The following is a 24883-nucleotide window of genomic DNA, read 5'->3' as shown; positions in this document are numbered from 1 at the left end:
TCAGTAGACAGAGTCTGTAACCTCCACCGTTTCATCATCATCTGTTTCTGGGAAGAAGACCGAAGTCATTTCTTCCATGGACAGCGCTTCAGGACTTTTCCTTCCTAAATGTCTCTCCGCCAAGATTATCTCCTCAGTTTTCTACCAAATGATGTGACGAAGGAACCAGAAATTTATACTGCCATCCTACTACCACAGATTCCGACGGTGAGATATCTACTGCTGAGTTAGCCAATCCTTCTTCTTCTTTCTGGGGGAGATGCCGCTTTTCCCTCCTTTCCCCCACGTGATGGGACAAATGGACACCAATCCATCAACTTACCAATACAGGACCACTAAGAAAACCTTGGGTACCTGCCCCGCGGAGAACCCTCTCACCTGACAACCGCCTTCCCCTTATGTGGCAGACTGTTTCTACATCATTAGCTGTTTTTTCCCCAAAGGGACATGCCTTTTTGACCGAAGCTTCATCATGGATGCCTTCCAGTTTCTCGCCCTTCCAGGAACGAAGGAGTCCTGATCTTACTTCAGCTGAATTCCCGCTTCGTCATGCAAACTTCTCCAAATTTTAATTTAAAATGTCCTCAGAAGAAACTCGTCACTGGATCCCTTCTTCTTATCGCTATCTACCGAGTCAGGATATCCCCAAAAAGTTTCAGCGCACAGCCCAGGACCTAATCGCGACTTCCTTGCCAGCTTGAGCCAAAATTCCAGTTCGAATATGAACATTTTCGCCTGAAATAAAAGTTTAAAAATTGACCGTAACTTATTACGTAGTTACATTATCAAATATTATAATTATGGACTTTGTCAGATACAGGAGTATCTAATTCTTTAAGGTGGGGAGCGGGTTGGGTTTTAAAGGAATTTCCCTTACAAAATTTAACGTCATGAAATTATGTGAAAAAATAAACATTTTGCATACAAGTAACTGCTGAAGTAGAGTAATTTAACTTAATACAAAGACTGTTTTCAATATTTAAAGTGTTTATATACGTCATACCCAAGTAAATTTCCTTCAGATGGACGTTTCCTACAAAGATTTTCATAAAAATTAGAATGTCATCGTTGTTGACATTTCTCCTTGTGGAGAGTACTCTACATAGGATACGTAACTCTTGTTCATAATTAGCACAGGAAGCAAAATGGTTTTCTAGCGAATAAATTAATTACTCCCCGACACGTACAGAAAGAGGATTTTTAACCCACAGACTATCTACAGACGTATTTGGAACATTTTTTTGACGATGCTGCCTTGTGGGCCCTTTACGGTATTTAAAAAATGGCGGACACGGAACTTTGGACTACTTCTACATTTTTAGGGTCCGGCTTTTCGGAATGTATCTTTGTTATAAAAAGAAACTTTTAGGGATTCATATTTATGCTTAAAAACTTAAAGCCTGATGTAAGCCGGATATTTCCCATCAATTTTAACATTTTACTATGTATGTACTATATATTGTTAGCGTAACAAATTTTTGTCTGCATGTATCACTACGCTCAGCGTATAATGCTCCGGCTGTTTGTCAATATGTTATTTCATAATGTATATCATTTTATATTATGTGGCTTTTCTTTTAAGCCGGCTTGTAGTAACTCGAGCCTGAAATGTAATGCACTTTTATTTTTCTCATTGTTAAATGTTCTTTGGGCGTATCACATTACCTAGTCTTAAGCCGGGATTTTATTGGTTTAAAGCCGTTGCCATTGGCACTCCAAAGGCTACAAATACGGGTGTCTGCGTTCAGTCGGTATATTCTTCTCAACCGTAAAACCTTGAGAGGTAAAACTCAAGACGAGACATTTCTATTCATAAATACATTTTCTATTAAGAAATACAAAAAAGTCTTTAGCAAGGTAAAATAAACACTTAGGCAAATCTTAACTTTATTTTTAAAGAGCAAAAAAGTCAAATTCATAGAATAGGCACTTTAGCCTTACAGAACAACAACAACAACAACATTATTATGAATAAATTTCAAAAACCATGTAAAAACCCAACCTTGCAGTATTTCCTAGTCGAACTAAACCACGTTATGGCAGAACCAAAGAGATGCATTGGTCTCCGTATTCTACTTTTATTCACATATTATAATGCTTTGTACTGCTGTAGATTCATATTATAAACTGCTTTTGACTGAAGAAGATCCCATTGCATAGGCCTAGGGCCTCCATTGTTAATCTATGACGATGTATTTATTTTCTACGGTTGTAATACATTTCTACGATGCCATATTTTCAACTTCTAGAACGTAACTTTTGTGTTATGTTTACAAGCGTTACCACGATTATTATGAATGTCGCAATATTAAAGAGCTAAATTTTTTTAAACCCTTCCATCCGAGTTCCTGTGGTAATTTGAAGGTATTGATGTGTAAACCAGAAAGGAGTTACCGTAATATGCACTTCATCTTAACTGATGGTGATGTATGTTACGGTTATCATTATTGTCCGATATCCTGGACTAGATAGGACCGAAAAGGTATTCCCAAAGTATATGATATATATATTGACGCATCTACAGAGATTTTCCAATATCGCCGCATCCAAAGAGGTTTGTCCCCCCGGTATATTTTCAACGCATCTGGTGTTAATCGCAACATACACTTGTATTTGCATGCTTTATCAAGGGTAATGTTGATTTTTGCAAAAACCAGTTTTTTACTAAGTAGATCGGTATCCGTTAATAAGGATGTGCAACTACCCAGGGGGTAGGTCCTTACAATATATTTGACCTTGAACTATGAAACTTAAACAGAATTTAGAGCACCATAATGTGGTTGTGCACACACAATTTCGTTCGGATTTCTTTTGTAACTTTAGAGTTATTGCCCTTTAATTGTATAGAAATCCACATATTTGTACATAACAAACTTACACTTTGTAGAGTTTTATTAAATTTCTTTCATTCTTTTCCATGAACATTTATTATAAACATGTGAAGTTGTGCACACACACCTGGTCACCCCTTTGCCTTGGTCCCCTCCCCCCTCCCCCTCCCACAAAAAAATCATTCCTTATCTTAAATTTTTTTCAAACCTGCCTTGAATATTTATCAACATGCACGTTGTACCATTCCCCCACCTCGCTCCTCCACCCAGTCATGCCCACCACCAATAATGCATCATCTGCCCCCTTTCCCCCTTTTTTCATCTTTAATTTTCCATCAATATTTATTATCAACATGTGAAGTTTTGTTTCCTCACCCAATCACATCCCCGTCCCCACGCCCTCTCTCTATAAAAAATATATAAACATATATTTATATATATACACATATATATTTCCATTCATTTTTTCATTTAATGTTCAGACCTTCAACATGTTAAGTTGTAACTGCACCAACCTTGCCCCCAGCCATGTTCAAGATATCTTATTTGATTGTGTTCTCATGCCCACCACCAATAATGCATCCTCTGCCCCCTTTCCCCCTTTTTTCATCTTTAATTTTCCATCAATATTTATTATCAACATGTGAAGTTTTGTTTCCTCACCCAATCACACCCCCGTCCCCACGCCCTCTCCCTATAAAAAATATATAAACATATATTTATATATATACACATATATATTTCCATTCATTTTTTCATTTAATGTTCAGACCTTCAACATGTTAAGTTGTAACTGCACCAACCTTGCCCCCAGCCATGTTCAAGATATCTTATTTGACTTAAGGACATCTAATCTTTTAAGTTTAAATGTACATGTTAAACAGCAACGCTTGGTGCCAAACCACTCAAAGACAATATTTCGTTCAAGTTAAACTTCAAGCTCACATTTCAATTAACTTCATTTAATTTCAAAAGCTAAGCTTATTACAGTTAGCATATTCCATTCAAAATAAATTCTTTAGTCCGGATCAAAGTATCATACATTCATTATGTACTCTTAATTAAACATTTGTTTTTTGTTAAACTGATTTTGACTAATGAAATTATTTGCTTCTTTTTTTACATTTTTTGTTGGATTTAACGTCGCACCGACACATCTTCTTCTTTCTTCTTGTCGTTCGCGACTACACTGTCGGACCAGCAGCCTCGATGAAAGTTGTGGTTTTCCGCAGATCCTTAATGCCTCCATACAGTTTCTGGTGGATTGAGGTATCTATCGGCCAAGTCGCAGCTCGCTCCTTGTCATGCCTTTTACATCTCTGAAGTATATGCTCCGCAGTCTGATCTTCTTTACCACATGGACAAGTTGGCGATGATGCCAGTCTGTATTTCTTGTACATGTGAGCATTGAGCTTGCTGTGCCCTGAGCGGAGCCTGACCATCATCACTTGTTCAGACCGATCAAGGAGATGAAAAGCATCTTCCTCCATCCTTGGTCTCGTAAGTGCCCTGATGATGGTGACTTTCTCCTTGTAACTCTCAGGTTCTGTTGGTTGTTCTGACTGAGCTCCTATCTTAGCCAGTTAGTCTGCCTCTTCATTGCCTGCAAGTCCACAATGGGATGGAAGCCATAGAAGTACTACTTTGCAGGTTATACTCAGGCTCTGCATTCTCCTGGCTAGCTGCGGAGCTTTAATGTTGATCAGAGCTTCCATGACAGACAGTGCATCTGTGAGAAAAACGACTGAGGGGCTTTCTTCTGCCGAGTCTTCAACCATTGAGACGGCCTTCATGCTCCTCCATCTTTGACGGCGCATGTGGCTGATCCGTCTGCATAGTCATGAGTCCTTGATTCCGGAGGTTAGTCTTCATTGATCATAGGGGAGGTCTAGAATCCTGTTCATATTTTGTATGTATATATTTTAAATGTGTGTTATGTAATTGTAAAGCGCAATAGAATATTTTATAATTTTTGCGCTATATAAATGCCATGTATTTGTATTTGTATAGCAAGTGTGAAGCTCTTCCAAATGCCTTCATCCTCTTGCTTCCCTGGGTTAAGACGATGAACAGCAAGTCTCACAGTCACTGAGTGAGGATAGATCGTTCGCTAGTGGGTTTATAATGTCTTCACTACCTAGGGGAGTCGTTGGTATGCTCATTTCAGTTTTGAACTCTCAGTTGAGTTTCTTTTCCTCATGTACGAAGCTGCTACATTTGAGCCGATTTGTTGTGTAGCCATCTAGCTTGGCTTTCATGGGATGATCTTGAAAAGACCTGAACTTCTCTGCGTGAAGCAGAACCTTTGCATGTTTTTTCTGTCTTGTATCGGCTGTGTGCCTGTAAGATTCTCCATGAAGGAGATTGGTGTAGACTTTGTAGCACCTGTCATGATCCGCAAAAAAATGCTTGGTTCTAAACTATGTCTAAAGCCTCTTGGTTAGTTTTGGCAGTAATGGACCAGGCAGTTGAGCTATACTCTAAATGGTGTCTCACTGTTCCCTGATATACTGTCTTGAGTATTTGCTCATTTGCTCCCCACGTTGTTCCAGAAAGTTTGCGCATCATGGCAAGCTTCCTACGGGCCTTCCCTTCTGCTTGACTAATGTGGGGCTTCCAGGTTAGCCGTTTGTCAAAGGTCACTCCAAGGTATTTTGCCTCGTCTGCTTCAATCAGCGAAGTATTTCCCATCTTGATTTTACCCGCCCTCTGCTTTGACGACAGGGAGAATAGTGTGGTGGACGATTTCTCTGTATTGATCGATACACACCAATCTTCAGCCCAAGCTGAAAGCTTGTTGATGGCTTCTTGAATCCTGTATGTGGCTGAAGTGGCATGTTCTTCCTTACACCGTAAGACCAGATCGTCAGCGTAGGGAGCAGTCGTAACTCCTTTCGGTAGTTCAATCACCAGATCATTGATGAAAAGCAAGAAGAGTTTTGGGGGTAAGACTCCGCCTTGTGGGACACCATGACGCAACAGGAACTTCCTACTGCTGGCATGTTCTAAACTGGCTCTTGCTCTCCTGTTGTGGAGGTATGACTTAATCCACCTCAGCATGTGACCTCCTACTCCAGTCCTCATCAGCTTGACGAGGAGTCCATCAGTCAAAGCTTTGTTAAACGCCCTCTGCAGGACGACCTTCTGCTCTTGGAAGGCGTCCTCTATCTCTTGCGATAGATAAGTGGTCTGGTCCTCAGTGTCTGCAGCCAGCTTGTTGCGTTGCGAATAGGTTGTTAGTCTCTATTTACCACTTCAGGCGTGCATTCACAATCCTCTCCATGGTCTTTCCTACACAGCTGGTTAGGCTGATTGGGCGATAGCTTGCAGTCTTCTTTAGATCCTTCCCTTTCTTGTGGATAGGGATCATGACTGCCTTTTTCCATATCTGTGGAAGCAGTCCTTGTGTCCAGCTGTAGTTGTAAATTTCCAGGAGTTTGCAAATTGCTGCAGTGCCTAGATGGGTCAGCATTTCGTTTGTGACTCCATCTGGTCCAGGAGACTTTTTTTGTCGTCAACTGCCTAAGAGCTGGCTGTAGCTCATGCAGTTTAAGACGCTGCTTTATGCTTTCTGGTGTCACTTGGCTTGTCTGTCTTTCCCTTTTTTCTCTTTGGGCTTCCCTTTGCCGTTCCCTGTTGATGGGGATGTTGGAAACATCTTTGTAGTTAAAGGCAAAAGTGTTTGCCGCTTGTCTACCCATCAACAGTTCACTATTCTCTTCCAAAGTTACTGAGCCTCTTCCTGTTTTTTCATCGTTCAGCTGTCTCGTCAATCTCAACAGCTTTTGGCCATCTCGCTCTAGGTTGAGCGAGGTTGTTTTGTTTTTCCAGCTCTTCCTCTGTTCTTCTCGTTTGTGCCTGAGGAATTTGGCCTTGGCTTGCTGTAGAGAGAGGTTACTTTCTTGTAAGGGATTTTCTGCTTCCTCCCTGGATTCTGATAACTTTGCCTGTAGATTCTCCAAATCATCACTCCAGTAGGGCTTATAGTCCTTTCTTGCTCCCCTTGAAATGGCGCTGTAAGCAGCCTTTAGTATACTGGCGTTGAAGTCTTTCACAACCCGGTTGATGTCTCTACCTTCCACTCTGATGTCTTTACAGAGCTCATCACTCAGACTTTGGTGAAAGGTCAACCTGGCCTTCTTGTAGTTCCATTTGGGAATGTTAGGTGAAGTAGAGGCTATACGGTCCATAGTAAGTTGGACTGGACGATGGTCGCTACCTCCTAGTTGTGTTCATTGACTTCCCGCTTGACATGTCCATGTATGTCATCAGTACATAAAGCGAGATCAGGGGTTGATGTTGTTCGCCAGCTTCTGGAATAAAAAGTTTGGGGATCATCTGGCTTGTTGATGAGGTTAAGCTTGTTATCATCTTCCCAGGTCTCCACTTCCTCTCCACGTTTATCCAGGTGGTCATATCCCCAGCTTTGTGAATAATGAACCTGATTTCATCAGTTGTAACTTTGTCAAGGGACAAAGCTTTGTCGCTTGGAGAGTATATATTCACAAGTTTCAAGTTGAACTCGTTCTTTCTGAGGCTCAGAACTTGGAACTCAGAGTCATCTATATGCGTGTTGGTCTGAACAGCGCTTATGGTGTTCCTGACCAATGTCATGATGCCTCCCTTTCGTCTGCCAATTCTGTCACAGCGAAAACACTGGTATCCTCTGACTTTGAAGGATTTCTCTGGCTGTAGGTGAGTTTCTCATTGAGGATATGCTCAAGTTCAGCTTTCTTGTTGAAGACACCCTCCACATTCCAATGCCTCAGCATGAAAGGTTGATGCGGATTGGTTCTTCTCCTTGGTATGTTCCTCCTTCTTCTCTTTGCATGTTATAGATTGAGCCCCAAGTAGCTGTGGTTGGACTGTGTCGAGGCTAAGAGCCCGGCACTGAATCCCCCTGGAGGGACCTCACAGATTCAGCACCACATTGTTGAAAACCAGATGGCTGTGTAGTGAAAGCGATATTGCATGGTGCTGTGGTTCGTTAAGAAAGTGCCAATGGCCCAGCACCTCTATTTTCAACTCTCTATGTTTCTTTCGGGTTACCTCAGCCTTAGTTCCGAGTTAAAACCCTACCCTGGGAACACAGTAGCTACTTGTCCCATAGCTGGGGTTCCGTTCATAGGCATCAGGGCGTGTCCACACACCGGTTGGCCTGGCATGCCACATGTCTGGGGCAGACCTCCTCCGAGTCCCCCGCAGTTCTGCCTGAGGCCGCAAGGTGCTCAGGTACCGTTAGGCGCCAACTGGGAGGCACTGCAAAAGGGCTTGTCTGCAGAGAGTCTATGTACTAGCAGGGAAGACTTACGAACTCGGCTCCTTTTTCACCAGAAGGCTAGCCAGCGGTGGAGGCTGAAAGTGAAAGGTGACAATCACACAACACACAGCACCCCACACTTGACGTATCAGCAGACCAATGCAACGACACATGATAGGTCATATGGCGGCTTTCCAGTTTTTAATGGTGGAGGAAGACCCCGGGTGCCCCTTCGGGCATTATTTCATCACGAGCGGGCACCCGGGTAGAATCACCGACCTTCCGTAAGCCAGGTGGATGGCTTCCTCACATGAAGAATTCAACGCCGCGAGTGAGGCTCGAACCCACATTATTTAGGGACAAGTGATTTGAAGTCAGCGACCTTAACCACTCGGCCACGGAGGCCCCTTTACATTTTACGTGGATGACTTTAGGTATGCATTACATTTTTATTTATATGTTTATGCTTTACAGTTGGCGTTTGCAATATGACTTCTTCTCGGCGATATATGACAATTTTGTGTCGATTCGTCGTAAAACCCAACTCACTCACTCACTAAAGATGAAAAAACGCTTTACGTTTTCTTTCAACCTACGAAAAATGATCCAAAAACCATCATAAAAGGCATATTGATTAATTTCTTGGATACCGTAGTGAGTACGAAGCCGAAGCATGTTTCTGTTTTGGAGAAAATGCAAGCGGTTTGGAAAGAATTATATCCTGGGATCGTTATTGATTGCGGCAATCCTATACAAACTAAAGTTAAATGTGCATTATGCGTCAAGTATAAAATGAAAAGTGTTTTTGCGTCCACCGGTTCTAGTAACCTCGAAAAGTCGAGTATAGATAGGCATTGAGATTCCACTGACCATCAAAATGCAACCAGAATGTCTTTGAAAGACAATATGATAGAAAGTAAAATTTCGATTGACACTGATTGTAAAGAAATAAAATCCTCTTTACTACAAAATTCTGATATTTATCTGATATGGTCGGTATATTCACTCATGAAAAATGAAATGCCCTTTGTGAAACTTGATGCTATTTTGGAACTTCAGCGCCTGAATTCATTAGATATGCCATATAGAAATCTAAGCTGAGCTATTATTGCAGAAATCCAGAAAATTATTGCTGTACTTTTGAAAAAAAACATCTTGTTGATAACATTTATCAGTCTGATTGTTTTGCGATTCTTATTGATGAAAGTACAGACATCACTGTTCCTAAGAGATTGTCAATTTACGTTCGATATATAATTGTTGGAATTGCAGAAACTTCGTTTCTTGGTAATTGTTAGTTACCGGATGGAAAAGCTCATACAATAACTTTAGCTTTGAGTAATTACTTGAGTGAATGTGGTATTAATTTCTCAAAATGTGTATCATTAGCAACGGATGGCGCCAATGTCATGATGGGTAAAAAGGCAGGTGTATGGGTTCAAATTCAATCTAAATTTGCACCATTTATAACTAAAACACACTGTGTTGCACACTAATTCAGTTTAGCAATAATTGATTCGGTAAAACAAATAGAGTCACTTAAAAAGTTGAAAGAGATGTTTGGAAGGCTTTATCATTTTATATCTGCGTCAGGAAACAGAACACATACTTTGAAAGAAATGCAGAAATTGTTAGATGAGCCTAGACTAACTATTAAAGAACCTTATTCTATCTTCTGGTTAGGTCTTAAAATGCTTTAGAAGCTGTTTATGAATCCTATGGAGCCTTACTTGCAACTTTATCTAGTATGTCTGATGGGAATACTGCTGATTTAGGATTATATCAATACTTTGCAACATATAAACAACATTACTATTAGCATTTATGCTGGATGTTCATATTGTTCTTGGTGTCCTGTGCTGTGAGTTGCAGCAAAAGAACCTTATTTTCAGTGATGTGCCACCTTTAATTGACAGGACAGTGGAGAAAATTGAAATTCTGAAATCGGTGATGGTCTAGTTGAAATGTAAAACAGCATTGAAATTAAAGATGATAAAGCTTCCTTCAAAGGAGATGAATAAAAACAAATTGTAAAGAAATTCAGTATCAGCTAACAGATGTGAAAAATGAGTATTTAGGTAACATAGCTAAGAACATAAGAAGAAGACTTAGGCAAAATGACAGTGACATTTTTAGATGCTTGAGTCAAGTCCTAGAACCATCAACAGTCCGTCATGTAACTGGGGATGACAGTATAAGTTCTATTAAAAGTTTGGCATTACATAATAGGGTTGAAAAAAACAGTAAAACAAGTTGAAGGAAATCTTATGACAGGTAAGGTGGTAACATAATTTGTTTCCATAAATTTGAGCTTATCATTAGAAGTGTAAAAACAATTCTAAAGCAGGTGCACAAACAAATGGAGCATGTAAGGATTTCACTGCAACTATTTTATCAACAAAAAGTTATAGTTCCAATATTTATAATCATATTTAAAGCTGCTTTCATAGAGCACATTAATTTTATTTCCCACAGGGACAGTGGAAACAGTAACAATAAACAAAAGTTTGTGTTTAGATATACTTTGTCTATAGTAGATAGGTTCCAAGATTGGAAATGTTTCTAGTCTCCTCTTTAAGTGATAAATGATACAATTTTACCTCTATGATTACAATGTCTAATCAAGCTTACTTTTCAGGTCATCACTGAAAGAGACTTCTCTTGAATCATTGCTAACAGTGAGCTTTTATGGGATACCAGTGGCAGAGTACAGCCCTGAACCAGCCACACATCAGTGGGTAGTCAAGGATAGGAGTAGGAAATGACTCACGCAGGAATATAAACCAAGCGAGATGAAAAAAAAAAAAAGACAATTGCACTGAACTGCAAACATAAGTCATGGGTGTTACACCAAGTAAATATTTTATAAAACTGATTTCTGTTTTTTGTTTTTGTTTGTTTTTTCTTTTTCATTTATATTTTTTCAGGGATGAAATTACTCCTAGTCAATTTCAGATTTTAGTATTTTACTCATTCACAAGAATTATGATGAGTAATTACGCCTAGGCCAAAAATATTATCTGAAGTCCTGAATGCATCCAATAATTTGCGTATCAGTAATTTATCAAAACATGTTTTGCATTTGTATTTGATTTCAGGGAAAATGATAAAAAATTATTATGAAAAGCTCGAATTTAATATATTTCAGGAGATACCAGGACCAGTGGTTTAAGCGTGTAGTTAAGACTCACTGATTATATAACCTTTAGGACTTACTATGTTCTTTTTACCTATACAAAATACGAAATAAAGATCAGAAGAAAATACATGCTGTTTACAAGCGTAGATAAACAGAAAATCAATGCTTATGAAAAACTAGCTCGTTATCCGGAATAAGAATGTCTATTTTTTTCCTTGTCATAAAGACATCAGTGTGATACACGACAAAGACGTCTTTTATGAGACGTGATAAAGACATCTTTAAAAGCCGTGAACCCACCTTTTAAAAATAACCTAAAAAGACGTTATTAAGACTTCTTTGAAAGACGTCTTAACAACCAAAAAGGACGTCTTCTGTTTTCTGGGACTAAACAACAACATGAAGTCCATACCTGTCACTTTCTTTAGACTTCTATTTTCCGTTGCGTGGTGTCTTCCGAGGTCTTCAATGATTAATTGCTTCAAATCCTCAATATCTTCAACAGAAAATGCTTGAATTAACATATATTAAACATAAGTCTCACTACTGTTTTGATACTTCCACAAAATAATCGGATCTTTTGTACGGTTGTCTGGCTTTGAGTGTATCGTTCGTTCTGCTTACGTACAACGTTTGCTTTGTTTGTATGCAGTGGTTCATGACATGATGTCGTTTAATGGTATCTCTATTTTAGCTCTAGTGGCTTCTGAATGCAGCAGGTGCCCCATATAACGAGTCGTCAAAGAGGGCCTTACAATGATGCTACAGACCGAATTTGATGAAGATACATCAAGTTGTTCGGGAGATGATAACAGAGGCGGGGACATAGTTGTCTTTAAGACTGCCTTGTCCAATACACTTGAGAACATTTTCAGAGAACGTCAAAATATAAAAAAAAAATTAGTTTATAAATAATTTAACAGCCTGCGGTCTCATTATATTGAAAAACCTTTTACTGCTACTGAAAATAGATCATTGAGATCATATCAGCAAAAAAACGTAGAACTGAATTTTGCAGAAAATCTTTAACTTACTCGGGATCTTTGGAACTACTGCCTTTTGATATAAGAAATTCTGAAAAATTAAACTTGTTAAAGGGTTACTGCCTAAAATATTGGTAATATTGTGGGCAACAAATTGAGTCTTAAGTATTCATTCTTGTTCATTCCCCCAGCTATGGGTTAGATAGTTCCACTGCCGTGTGGATAACTAGGGATAGAAAAGGGCTAAGGGAAACAACCCTGACATAAATGTCGGAGCGAAGTCTTGCAGGCGGTTTCCTAAGTCAAACTCTGGACGAGAGAGTTTGGATAATGCTTCGCAAGTTTTCCCTGCTAAGTCATGCGCATTTCAGGACTTCAATCCAGCAGTTGAAATTAACAAAACTGTGCATAGGCAAAAAAGTATTTATAGCCGTCCATTTATTTTTGTAGTGAAACAAGGATTTAAAAAAGCAGCCATGAGTAAAATTGCAAAGAAGTTCAATTAGAAACAATATCATTTCTTAATATAATAATTATACAGATACAATACGTAGATACATACCATTTCTCATATTCGACACAGCTTTGTGCGTGTCCGTTAATTTTATCATTACAGCTTTCACTAAGTCTTCCGTACCCTTTAACTGTTTCGAAAGTTCAGCTTTTACTGAGGGGTTGACTGGTCCTGTTGTACACTGTTGAATTATCTTAGCACACTCGTCTTTCACATTGCCGCTCAACCCATTCGACAGAACACCAAGTGCCTCCTCTAGTTCTTTCCGGATGTCGTCGTAATCGTCAAAAGATAGGACAGAAGAATGCGTATGAGCATAAACTGTATCCCTCTTGTACTTTATACACTTCAATGCCTTTTTCTCATCGTCGTTAAGAGACTGCTTAAAAACTGTCAATGGTACTGTTGTAAGCATAGCTAGATCCCATTGATCTACGCAAGTTGTTCCACCGTCAAGGCACAGCTTATTTCTCTGTTCCCTAGAAAATTTGTGTTTGAGTATGCTCTTGTTCGTTTTAAGAAGTACATCGAGATTTATCCCAGCTTTCTGCACTTCTCTGCTCAGCGTTTCTTTCGACATCAACCCTCCTCCCTTCAGCAGCAGGAGAGAAGCCCTCAGAAAATATTCTTCTTTATCATCCAGATCTGTAGACATGTTTTCAAGTTTAGACTGTGAAACTTCTTATAACCCGTATCGTTATCCTTCAAATAAATAGTTTAAAATTAAACCAGGAAGTTAACAAATCCTTGAGAGTAATGTTTAGCCAGTATGAATGGAGATTATAGGAGGATAACTTTATTACTGAAAGAAAATGAAAAAGAGGGACATAACGGTTATAAGTCACCCACTTGATTTACCTCCTGACTTTGAATTGTTTTTGAAAGAATCAGTTACAACTGGGTTTAGTATAACAAGAGGGCAATGATTGCCTTAACTCGCTAATCTGACTTTCACTGCGTGCTTGAATAGTTTTGGCAGAGAGTACGCAAGGTAATTTCCTGTTACTTTTTTTAAAACAAGACCAGTGTTTTGTGACAGAACTATTCTAAAGTTTCCAATGGACTAATACGTTTGGTAATTACATGTGCATGTGCATGCGTAAGTGCGTTCATGAGTGTGTATACGTGTGAGCGTTAAATGATCACACAGGAATCTTAGACAAACTACAAAAAATTGCAGTTTTATTTTCTTTCATTTTCTTGGTGTGGGTGGAGTGATGTGGACTTTTCGGATGAGCAGGGTAATGTGGTCAGGGAGATGACGATGTGATACTAAGAATAAAAACACTTAAAGTAAAAAAGTTTGGGTCTGCGGTTTTGGTTGGGGTTGATGTGGGCGAGATCTTGAAGAGATATGGACGAGGGTCACAGAAGAAACATCTCTGTGAAATTATACTTCAAATAAGCAAGATGTTATTGAGGGTAGCTTTTTCTAACAATTACATAAATCAATCTAGGGAAAACAAATAGTCTCGCGCTCTGGAGGTCATGCATTTAAAAGAAACAGTAATATGAAGGGAACTGGTAGAAGGTTACTCAATAACCTCTTTTGTCGAATTATTTTGAACTGGAGCCAGCGATTTCAGAAAAGATTTTTAAAATTTTCCTTATACTAACATGGTGAAACTGAAACAGAATTATCTTGAAGGTCATTTATGGAACAAGGCAGTGGAAATGTTTTGAAATTCAGATAAGTTATCGATATAGCGATATAAGAACCACCCACCCCCCTACACACACACACTCGGCGAGCAGTCTTTTAACAAAACAAAATGGTTACATGCCATGCCTTTTTGTTTCCATTACGTTTGTTAGAGATTCACCTGGAGGGGATTACTTTTATTTACACTGTCCCGTGTCTTTGGAACATGGTGGGGGGTAAGAGTGAGGTTGGGTGCGCACCATAAACCGGTTTAAGCTCCCCAGTGGTGTTTTTGCCACTGACCGTTCCAAGGCGGTGCCCCACTGTGTTCCTTTGTTTGTTCGTTTTGTCCTAATGTGTTGTCTTTGTGTGTGCGCGTGTATGTGTGTGTGTGTTTGTGGTGTATTGGCCTTGTGTGTGTGCGCGTGTATGTGTGTGTGTGCGGGTGGTGTGCACGTCTGCGTGCTGTAGGTTTCGTTTTGGGGAGGCTGCGTTTTTGGTGCGTGGCATTCCCTGTTTGATATTTGTCTTTGTTTTTTTTTCCAGAGAATTTGGTAGTATGTAATGCAAGGAAACTATTATTTAAATTATTTGATAACCAATCCATCAGTTTCTGAAAATAATTTTACTGGATTTCGTTTCATTTAACATGTCAACCGAATCCTGCATGGATGACCCAGATTTGAAGAAAGAAGAAAGTGGTCCACCTAAAAACTTTTCTGTGAAGTTTGGTTGAAATTTGTCAAGTAGTTTAGGAGAGATGTTATTTAAAGAATTCGTGAACGTCGGACGTCGACGGATGTCAAACGATCCTAAAAGCCCGAACCCTGACCTTACACGCGGCATTATTCATATTATTCATTTGTCAGCAGGGTTAAAGATTACTTCCAATGATTAAAATGTTTATATGTTAACATCACTTTAAATGGGTAGCAGTGATTTTAACAAAATATTGGTCACTCAAACCCTAGAGACACAGTTCAAAATTAGCCGAAATATAAGCCATTACACCAAAAAGCATAATGATAAAGCCAAAGTTAAAAAACATATTTAAGGAATTCAAACAGTTTGCTTTAAGGGTATTAAAAACTCCTGTTTTTCATATTGAAAACATAATTGGATATTTATGGCAACATGAAAATATGGTTTGATATTTATCGCAAGAAAAGCAACACTTACATATAAAAAAAACATTATAAACAGTTATGCAGCAATCACCATTACTGAAACAGAGATCTTTTACATACTTACTAGGCACTTATACTCTACATGGGTAACAATTAGTGGGCTGAGTAATATCCTGCTTCTTTCATCAAAGTGATTTATAAACTTTGCAATCAGTAAAATCATCACCATTATCATCAAAATCATTATCAAAAACAACACTAAAACCATCAACCGCAACATCATCATCATAATCATTAATATGAACTGACCAATAGTATACACTTATTTAATGGCCTTTCGTTCAATAGGCAAAACTATATGAACTTTCTAAAGTATTGTCCGGTAAGCCATTCAATAAATGTTTTATTAAATGACACCAGAAAATTATTTCTAAATTTCTTATCTTATTAACTCAAACATTTGTAATAGACTAGTTACACGTATATAGTACAAACTGGACCGGCAATTTATATGTGATATGCAAGAACGTGTAATAATAACTAACCGACAGATTACACTAAAACAGAGATCTCTTGTCCAGCTATTTAAGGTTTGATATAAAAAATGTGGCCTCTTGACTGTAAACAAGTATTTTTTTTTATTTGTCCTAGTGACCTGGTTTTATACCCCACATGAACCATATTCGTACTAAAAATTTATAAAAACAAAAATTCTGACAAAGTTTCGGGAAAATTGGTGCAAAAGGTGGTCTCTAGAGTATATACAAGCTTTTCCTTTGATTTGACCTAGTGACCTAGTTTTTGTCCCCACGTAAACATGATTTAAAATCATCCAAGATTTCTAGATAAAACCATTCTGATTTTTTTATGAAGATAGAATAAAAAATGTGCCCTTTTAGGCTGTAAATAAGCTTATTCTTTGATTTGACCTGGTGACCTTGTTTTTGACCCCACATGACCCAGATAAAAATTATTCTGATATTTCATGCAGACAAACATTCTGACCAAGTTTCATGTACATCAAATGAACAATAGTGTTAACAAGCCTTTCCTTTGTTTTCACCGGATGACCTAGTTTTTGACCCCATATGATCCAGTTTCAAACATGGCCTAGAAATCATCAAGATGAATATTCTGACCAAGTGGCCTCAAAAATGTTGACACAACATAGTTATAGTTGGCGTTCTCATTAGAATCATATCTTAATACGGTAATCGAAATAAAATTGTTTTAACATGTCTCTATTTTCTTTCTTATAAAACAAAGAAGGCTGAAAGTATGTGTTATTATGCAATAAATTACTGTTTGTATGTCATAATCAATACATATTATAGCGTCGACCTGGCAAAGAAAGTCACGCAAGCAGGCAAATATTTAGTGGACATGTAATAATACTTTAACGTATTAGAATCGAAATAATGTGTTCCCTACCAGTGCTTTGTCCTTAAGCAAAATCATTGTTTGTCGTTTAGATGCGTATTATGATATCATTCGGGCTGCGACCTCGTGATATGATTTCTGAATCTGAACTCCAAACAATGATTTCATTCAACGACAAATCACTGTTTAGGAATTTTCATATTTATTTAAAAAAAAGGAATGGGCAATATGAAACACAAAAAGATATAGAAAAACGACAAATCACTGTTTAGGAATTTTCATCTTTATTTTAAAAAAAAGGAATGGGCAATATGAAACACAAAAAGATACAGAAAAACTATTAGCGACATAGAAAATATATGTCACTTGACTGAAAATAATAAAAGTCGCGAGGGAAAAGATAAAAATTACAAAATCAGACTATATAATGCGCAACGTATGTAAAACTTAAAGGTCCAATACTAAGGAAAGTGAACATTTTAATTTCTTTTAAAAAGCACAGAAACTATTTCATTTTATTGGAAAATGAAAGTTGGTATGTAGAAATTCGAAATAAATCGCAGTATATGTACAATTATTTTTCTATGTAGTATGAAGAAAGTTAAAAAGACCTGGGGGGTCATTCTGTCGATTCATTGAAATTTCAACATAATACACATACATATCTTTGAGTTCCAAAGACCTTCTGTAAATTTTGACCTGCCAATCTTCATTATTTAGTGTCTTGCAGAAGTCTATGAACTGGCTATGAAAAAAATTGCCAACTCACTTTCACTTAGTAATGGACCTTTAAAGAATATGTGACAATGCTTATTAAAAATAAAGAAATAGAAACATTAGAAACTGAATACCGACAGAAAATGAAATAAAAATCTAGAACATGGTTATTATATTAACAAAATGAGTATAAGTAATTATCAAAAGTAAAGCAAATAATATAGAAAGAAAAAAGTAAAACATAGTCAATATTTTCCAAGTATTGTAAATGAAAATGCAAAGAAAACAGGTGATGGTATCAGATAACTGATTCAATAATTATACTAGAAAAAAAAGAGTTTTTAAACCCTTTAAAGAGAATTCCTATAGTTTTTTTCCTTTCATAGAATTTTTTCAAACTCACATATATGATAGGAATATTTGTGCTGAAAACAATGAACAAATAAAAACAATGGGTCACCAGGCTCGTTTTCGTGAAAAATTGTTTTGAACACACCCACTGTTGCTGAAACAGCCAGCGATTTTTCAGCATTTTCATAATTTTCTGCTTTTGTTATAAATACCAACCAAAATATACATCACGACAGCACAATAAGGTTTATTCCTTTTACAGATTTTATTATATACTTATTTGATATCATAGTCATATTTGTAATACTATATCCTTACAATAGTGGGTACAAATGAAAATAATATATTGTTTCATATTCACTTTTGTGAACTTTTTGTCAATGAAAAATACCCATAGTGAAGAATATGTTTTAAATTTTGAAAAAACTGTTTCATAGAATTTTTTCCTGTTTTTCTTGTGTATAGATAATTGTATTGTGAGCATAAAAATGGCTAAAAATGTATGTGTCACCAGGCTAAATTTTATGTTAAGACCGCTAGAATACAACACCTGTTCGGACGAAAAATGGCGCAAACCTGACCAAACTGATGACACGTATATCTGCTAGAAGTTAAAAAAAGTTTTGAAAATTCTTAATTCAAACCAAACTGAATCATGAATGGTAACAACTGTGTTTTATTAGAATCATAACAGGCCAAGGTTCACATTTTGAAAAAATAAAGTCTGAGAGAGGACCTTACAAGGATGCTTCAGACAAGATCTGCCAAACAGTTCAACGGGAAGAATTAATACAAATATATTTCTATTTCTAGTTGTAAAGCTCAGTCAAAGGGGACTAATTGCCTCCACTAAATGAAATTCATGGATAGTTTTATAGGAATGTTACAGACCAAGTTTGATGAAGATCCATCAAATGCTTCATGAGAAGAGGCTGTTTCTTTATATTTTAGTTTTAGTGGCTCCCAAAAAAAATGTATCAAAATGCTACAGATCACGTTTAATGAAGACATGTCGGGCGGTTTCTGAGAAGAAGTCAATTAAATATATTTCCAGGTTTAGCACTTACGGTCCCTAGACCTTTGTAGACTGAAAATAATAAAAGGTAAGGGCGGATTCCTCGGAAACACAGAGCACCCAAAACACAGTCAAAGAGCCAATCTTTAAAATAATGTAACGGCAAAACGAGTTGCTTCAAAAATCAACAAAAAGCACATTTTAGTATGCAAAAAAACATAAACAGTTTATCGGTAAATAAAAGAGAAGGGTTGTTGAGGAATGTTAAAAAAAGTACGAGTGAATATTGAACAGAGAATAATAGTCTCCCTACACCGTAAACCACAACATTCCAAAAACGCTTGAACACGAGACATTCTCTCTCTCTCAAACACACACACGCACGCGTGCATGCACGCAGAACAAACTGACAAGCAGGAGACACCGCAGAGGGACGAACGCGGAAAAAATATAGTGGGCACCTAACCTCACTCATAGTAAAAGGTGAGGCAAGAAACAACAACAACATACAATACGTTAGGCATATTGACACATAAAACGGATAAAACGGGGCACCGCCATTTTTAAAGAGCTACCAAACATAGCTAGGCCCATTTCAGTGGACAAATTCTTACCTCATTTTAAAGACTTCTGATAAAACTGATATAAAATGAAAAGAATTGTAGGGGTCATATATCTTCTAAGAGAGATTTCTCTGGTCACATTTGTTTACCGTAAAATCACATCAAGATCACACTGTGACTGTGCTGTGACCTGGATATACTACTCATACTAAAATTGAGCTTCACTTCACCAAGTACAACCTGCTCTCCCATTTTTCCTACCAAAATGTCAAAAAATACATCCACAATGAAATTTAAACAGAAACTAGCTTTAATTTAGACCTTTGTTGCCATGCAAAGTGAAAATTTAGTGTTCAAATACCTGTCCGCCATTACGCGACTAGACCAGATGGCTCCCACGCTGGTTCCTTTACTTTAGTTAGGCCTATAAGAAAAACTGATTTTCTGTAATAGTCTCAATTTTATTTGTATAGTATAAGTAACATATCTGCATGAAAAATACCAAGTTTCAGCTTGATTAAATTAGTTTTCAAGGTTTAATGGCATTTTCCGTAACGTGTGTCTCTGCGCCAATTTTCCTTCAAAATTGATGTCGCGACATAATTTTTGACCAGTTCTTCTAGCCTGAGCTGGTTTTTGCCCTATTTCATAAATTTTCACCATAATTTGCAAGCAAATTACACACTAACACTTTGAAATATACCAAATGTCCCCTCTGAAAGGTATAGATGGGCAAAATTTAGAGTGTAAAAGTGCATTTTGTTTTAAAAAAATACACCCAACACAGTGAAAATGTGATTTTTTGGTTTTTATCATTTTTTGTAGCCAAATTTCATGAAATGCTTTTTTCTTACCAAAATCCGACCAAACTAGTCCATTTATAGTAATATCTTTGCAAATCTCAATTTTTGCCCACATTTTTTTATAGGTCACAACCAGGTAAATATTTTTCCCTATATATCCTATATAAAACTGACATTATTTGAAGAGCTACCAAACATAGCTAGACCCATTTCAGAGAACAAATCCTTACCTAATTTTAAAGACTTATGATAAAACTGATATAAAATGAAGAGAAAAGTAGGGGTTATGTATCTTCTAAGAGAGATTTCTCTGGTCACATTTGCTTACTGTAAAATCACATCAAAATCACACTGCTGTGATCTGGAAGTACTACTCATACTAAAATTGAGCTTCACTTCACCAAGTACAACCTGCTCTCCCTTTTTTCCTACCAAAATGTCAAAATTACATCCACAATGAAGTTTAAACAGAAACTAGCTTTAATTTAGACCTCCGTTGCTATGCAAAGTGAAAAATTACTATTCAAAAATCTGTCCGCCATTACGCGACAAGACCAGATGGCTCCCACCCTTGTTCCATTACTTTAGTTAGGCCTATGAAGGAAACTTGTGGGTTTAAACGCGTTTTGGGCATGCCAACCTCGCCCTAACATATTTTTAATATGACAATGTAAATAAAATAACTCCCCGCTGAGAAATGCTGTAACAAAAGTGACAAAATACCAGATTATATATAGCAAAACACACACACACACATATATATATATGATCAATCTAGATATAATTAATTTATACCAATGTACTTAACAGCATGTCTGAAGTCAGAGCACCAATTTAAGAGCCTAACTTTCAACGGCAAAATAAGCAAGCTCACTTCAACCCTTTTTTATAGGATGTATGAGAAAAGCATCACGTGGTTTAACTCATTATTAGCCATAGCACCATCAAATAGGAAAACGTATCGAATAAATGTAGAGGGGTCAGTCACCAAACATGCAGTGTGCTATACGACTCTCGCATTGTATCCTCTTCTGATAAACTTGTTTTTACACTTTTTACAGATAAACGTTTTATTGATATCAGTATTATGTTTAATGTTCCAAAGTTTATAAACTACATCCGTCAATAATTTTGACAAATATCTAACGAGCAGTTCATGGGGGGAAAATGTTAGACTATTCTAACAAAAGCAGCCCCTGAAAGGAACCAAGCGCCATTATTTGAAAAGATTTCAGAATCTTGTAATGGTGCGACATACCTAACTTGATGAAGACCTATTCAGTAGTTCAAGTATTATTTCTATTATTAGCTCTACCAGGCCTTAAAGGGAGCAAACAGAATTATTTGAACGAACTTGGGAGACGACATCAAACTGAAACTCAAACCAAATTTGAAGAAGATCATGAGCAGAAGTCGTTTAAAGGTATTCCTATTTTAGGAAAAAGGTGTGCTGTTGAGTTTGTTTGGGCGTATGGCTCATTTTACTGGCCGCTGAAGCTAAAAACCAAATCAAATTTTAACTTCATCCCATCAAACGCTGGACGGATCTTCATCAAATTTGATCTGTAGCAGCATCATAAGGTCCTCTTTCAGTGTGTTCAAATGGCGGCACTTGACCGCTAATAGAGCTAAAAATAGCTTTAAACGACGCCTTATGAACAGCATAATTGATCTTCATCAACATAGTTCATTAGTATCATAAGGTCTTCTCCAAAGTATTATTTTCAAATGGTAGGGCTTGGATCCATTATGATTTAAAATACTTTTAAAGGACATCCTCTAATAAATTGTCTCCTTATCAAACTTGACCTGTGGCACTATTATAAGGTGTTTCTTAAAATTTGTTCAAATGGAGGTTTTTAATCAATTTAGCGGCCATTAGAGCTACAACAACAAAGAATAAATGACTTGGTCTGTAGCATCTTCTCAACATCTTCTTCAAAGTTTTTGTTCAAATGTACATCTTAAAATAGAAATACCTTTAAATGACCTCTTCACATACACCGCTTGATGGACTATCACCAAAACTGATATGTAGTATCATTTTATGGCCCTCTCAAATATTTATGTGAATAATGTTTACTTTCTCTAGTGAGCATTTAACAAATGCATTTAAATTTGTTCACATTTTGGTCAATATGAATGTAAACAAAGACAAAATTATATAACATCTCCGTGAAAGCAGACTGTGCTTTTAATCACAAAATCTACTTTTGCAGGTTATTTTGTTACTTTCTTTTCCAAATGTTTTAGCTGTGAGGTAAAGAGCAACTATCCATTTGTTTCTTCTTATGGGTATTTTTTTATATCTAAAACGTAAAGTAAAATGATAAATAAATAAATAAAAGATTCTTACCTTTCCATGTAACATATACGAAACCGAAACTGGAAAACACAAAACACTATTAATACACCTCCTCGCTTGAGCCAACAAAGGCAATAGTACACTGTATTGATAAAACTACTACCAATAAAGTTGGCATGTTTCCATTAAAAGGTTCAGATTTAAAAGGATTTCGAGCAGATAACGACATTTTCAAAATCAATAGAATGTAAAAGATCGTGTATCGTGTAAATGGTATAAACGGTTGTTTGTTAAAAATAATTTAAACCTACTTTAACCATATCACATTTCTTGTGCACACAGATCGACAGAAGATAGCATAGTGGTAGAGCGTCCGCTTCGAGTGCGGGAGGTCGTGTGTTCAATCCCCGGCCGCGTCATACCAAAGACGTAAAAGATGGTACCAGTGGCTCCCTTGCTTGGCGCTCAGCATTAAAAGGGCAGAAACTGGCCTCTTTTCACATACCCTCATGGCGATGGATTCCATCAGGAATGAGGTGTCGAGAGTGATTAATATAAGTTGTAGAACTTCCTTCACAATCGACCTAAAATGAATTATGTATAAACAAAAGAGTTTAAAGTTTTAAATCACCTACCCTCATTTATATTCAATTTTATTACTAATGAAGCAAGCTCTCTTACAAAAAAATACAATAAACTTGACTTATGTGAATAGTTATGATGCTTGGATTATGTTTAGCAGATTTTTAATACAATTAATGTGCACCTGGATTTTACGAGGCAGGATGGATGGGGGAGGTTGTTGTAGAGGGAGAGAGGGGTATTTGTTTCACCGAGATAATCAGGGGATATTTTGGTAGTTAAGCGAGAAAATGTGTTTTATATAAGAAAAGGAAACAAAACGTTAGTTGAGAAAGGTCTCAGTAGTTTTGTTTCCCTACTGTCTTTCAAAAAAATTTTTTTTTCACTTTGCCCTTGGTTTGGAAGATGGCACAGAGGTGTTTTATACTTATACGTGCGCACATATTAGTTAATACGTGCGCATGTATTAGTATACAAAAAACAACTGCGAAAATATAACTTATAACGTAAGTACGAATTAGCTATAATGTGTCTACGTGGTAGTTTAAAAACATCTGTGCACATAATGGTATAATAAACATCTGTGCAAGTTTAACTTATTATGTGCGCACATATCGAATTCGCAGCTCTTCTCTACTAGTACTTGCGCACGTTCTTATATCTACGCTGATGTTATTTATACTCTACGTGCGCACGTAATTCGAACTCGACGGGACTAGTGGGTAGGTTATAGGCAAAGGTTATTTCTTTTAGTGAAGAAAGCATAAAACTTTGTATAACTATTTTCAAGTATTCTGAATCCCAAAAAGGAGTCATCAGCCCTAATTAACCTAAATTGAGGCCCCAAAAGGAACGCTTACTTCTATTAACTCAGTCATGAAATGACATAATTCAGTTATAATTCTTGACACATTATTTTGTAGCTGCATTTTAAAAATATCTTATATGCAATTTGCACATGTTTGCACGAAAAGAAATATCTGTGGCCCCAAAGGGGATTTTTAAAACAAAACAAAAACTACACTCTGGTGTATTATCAGTGCATGCTAATCATAAATGTTATACCATTTAGCTAAACAAAATAGATATGACTCATTATTTATTTAAATACATTTCGTATATATTGTGCATGTAATCCACGAAAAGGATATATCTGCGGCCCAAACAGGGTAACAGTTTTTTTTTCGCGAAAAAATTCCGTGTAGGTGTAAATTTATATTAATCGTAAATGTCATACAACTGAGCTAAACTAGAATAATTGAAATGAATTATTCTTGACACAGTGTTTAACTATCTAACATATTTTATACATACATAATGTAATTCTTATGTAATGCATAAAATGGACAAAGATTAGGTCCTAAATTGGGAAAATAGTCAATACAACACCTTCCTGGTGGACATCAATGTATTTTAATCATAAATGTCATATCTTTGAGCTAAGCACAACTAATTAAAATAAATTCAGTCATTTAATATATCAAAATAGCGCCTGAATACACAAACGCTTTAAAGTTCGATTCGGGCAATTTATATACAAACGTTTGCATATTCGTACTTCGTTCATATTTCTGTTCCACATCATGAACAGACAAACATTAATTTAACAATGTAATTACTTTGTTTGGATTTACTTCAATTAAATGCTTACTGTATATATATTATATTTGT

The 24883-nt window shown here is 36.8% G+C and overlaps 1 protein-coding gene across 1 annotated transcript; it reads right to left on the bottom strand.

Annotated features, from left to right (window-relative positions):
- On the bottom strand, positions 1-22746 carry LOC128553061 (uncharacterized). Its single transcript, XM_053534173.1, has 4 exons — positions 22682-22746; positions 12776-13429; positions 11590-11726; positions 1-141 (listed from the first exon to the last, which is right to left on the bottom strand). Exons 2-4 carry the CDS (start codon positions 13380-13382, stop codon positions 1-3), a joined length of 885 nt encoding a protein of 294 aa, XP_053390148.1. The 5' UTR covers positions 13383-13429; positions 22682-22746.
- Positions 22747-24883: the final 2137 nt, after the last annotated feature.

Source organism: Mercenaria mercenaria, unplaced genomic scaffold (assembly GCF_021730395.1).
Source record: "Mercenaria mercenaria strain notata unplaced genomic scaffold, MADL_Memer_1 contig_3442, whole genome shotgun sequence".
In the NCBI taxonomy this organism is placed as follows: Eukaryota; Metazoa; Mollusca; class Bivalvia; order Venerida; family Veneridae; genus Mercenaria; species Mercenaria mercenaria.
This window is presented reverse-complemented; position numbering and strand designations above follow the sequence as displayed.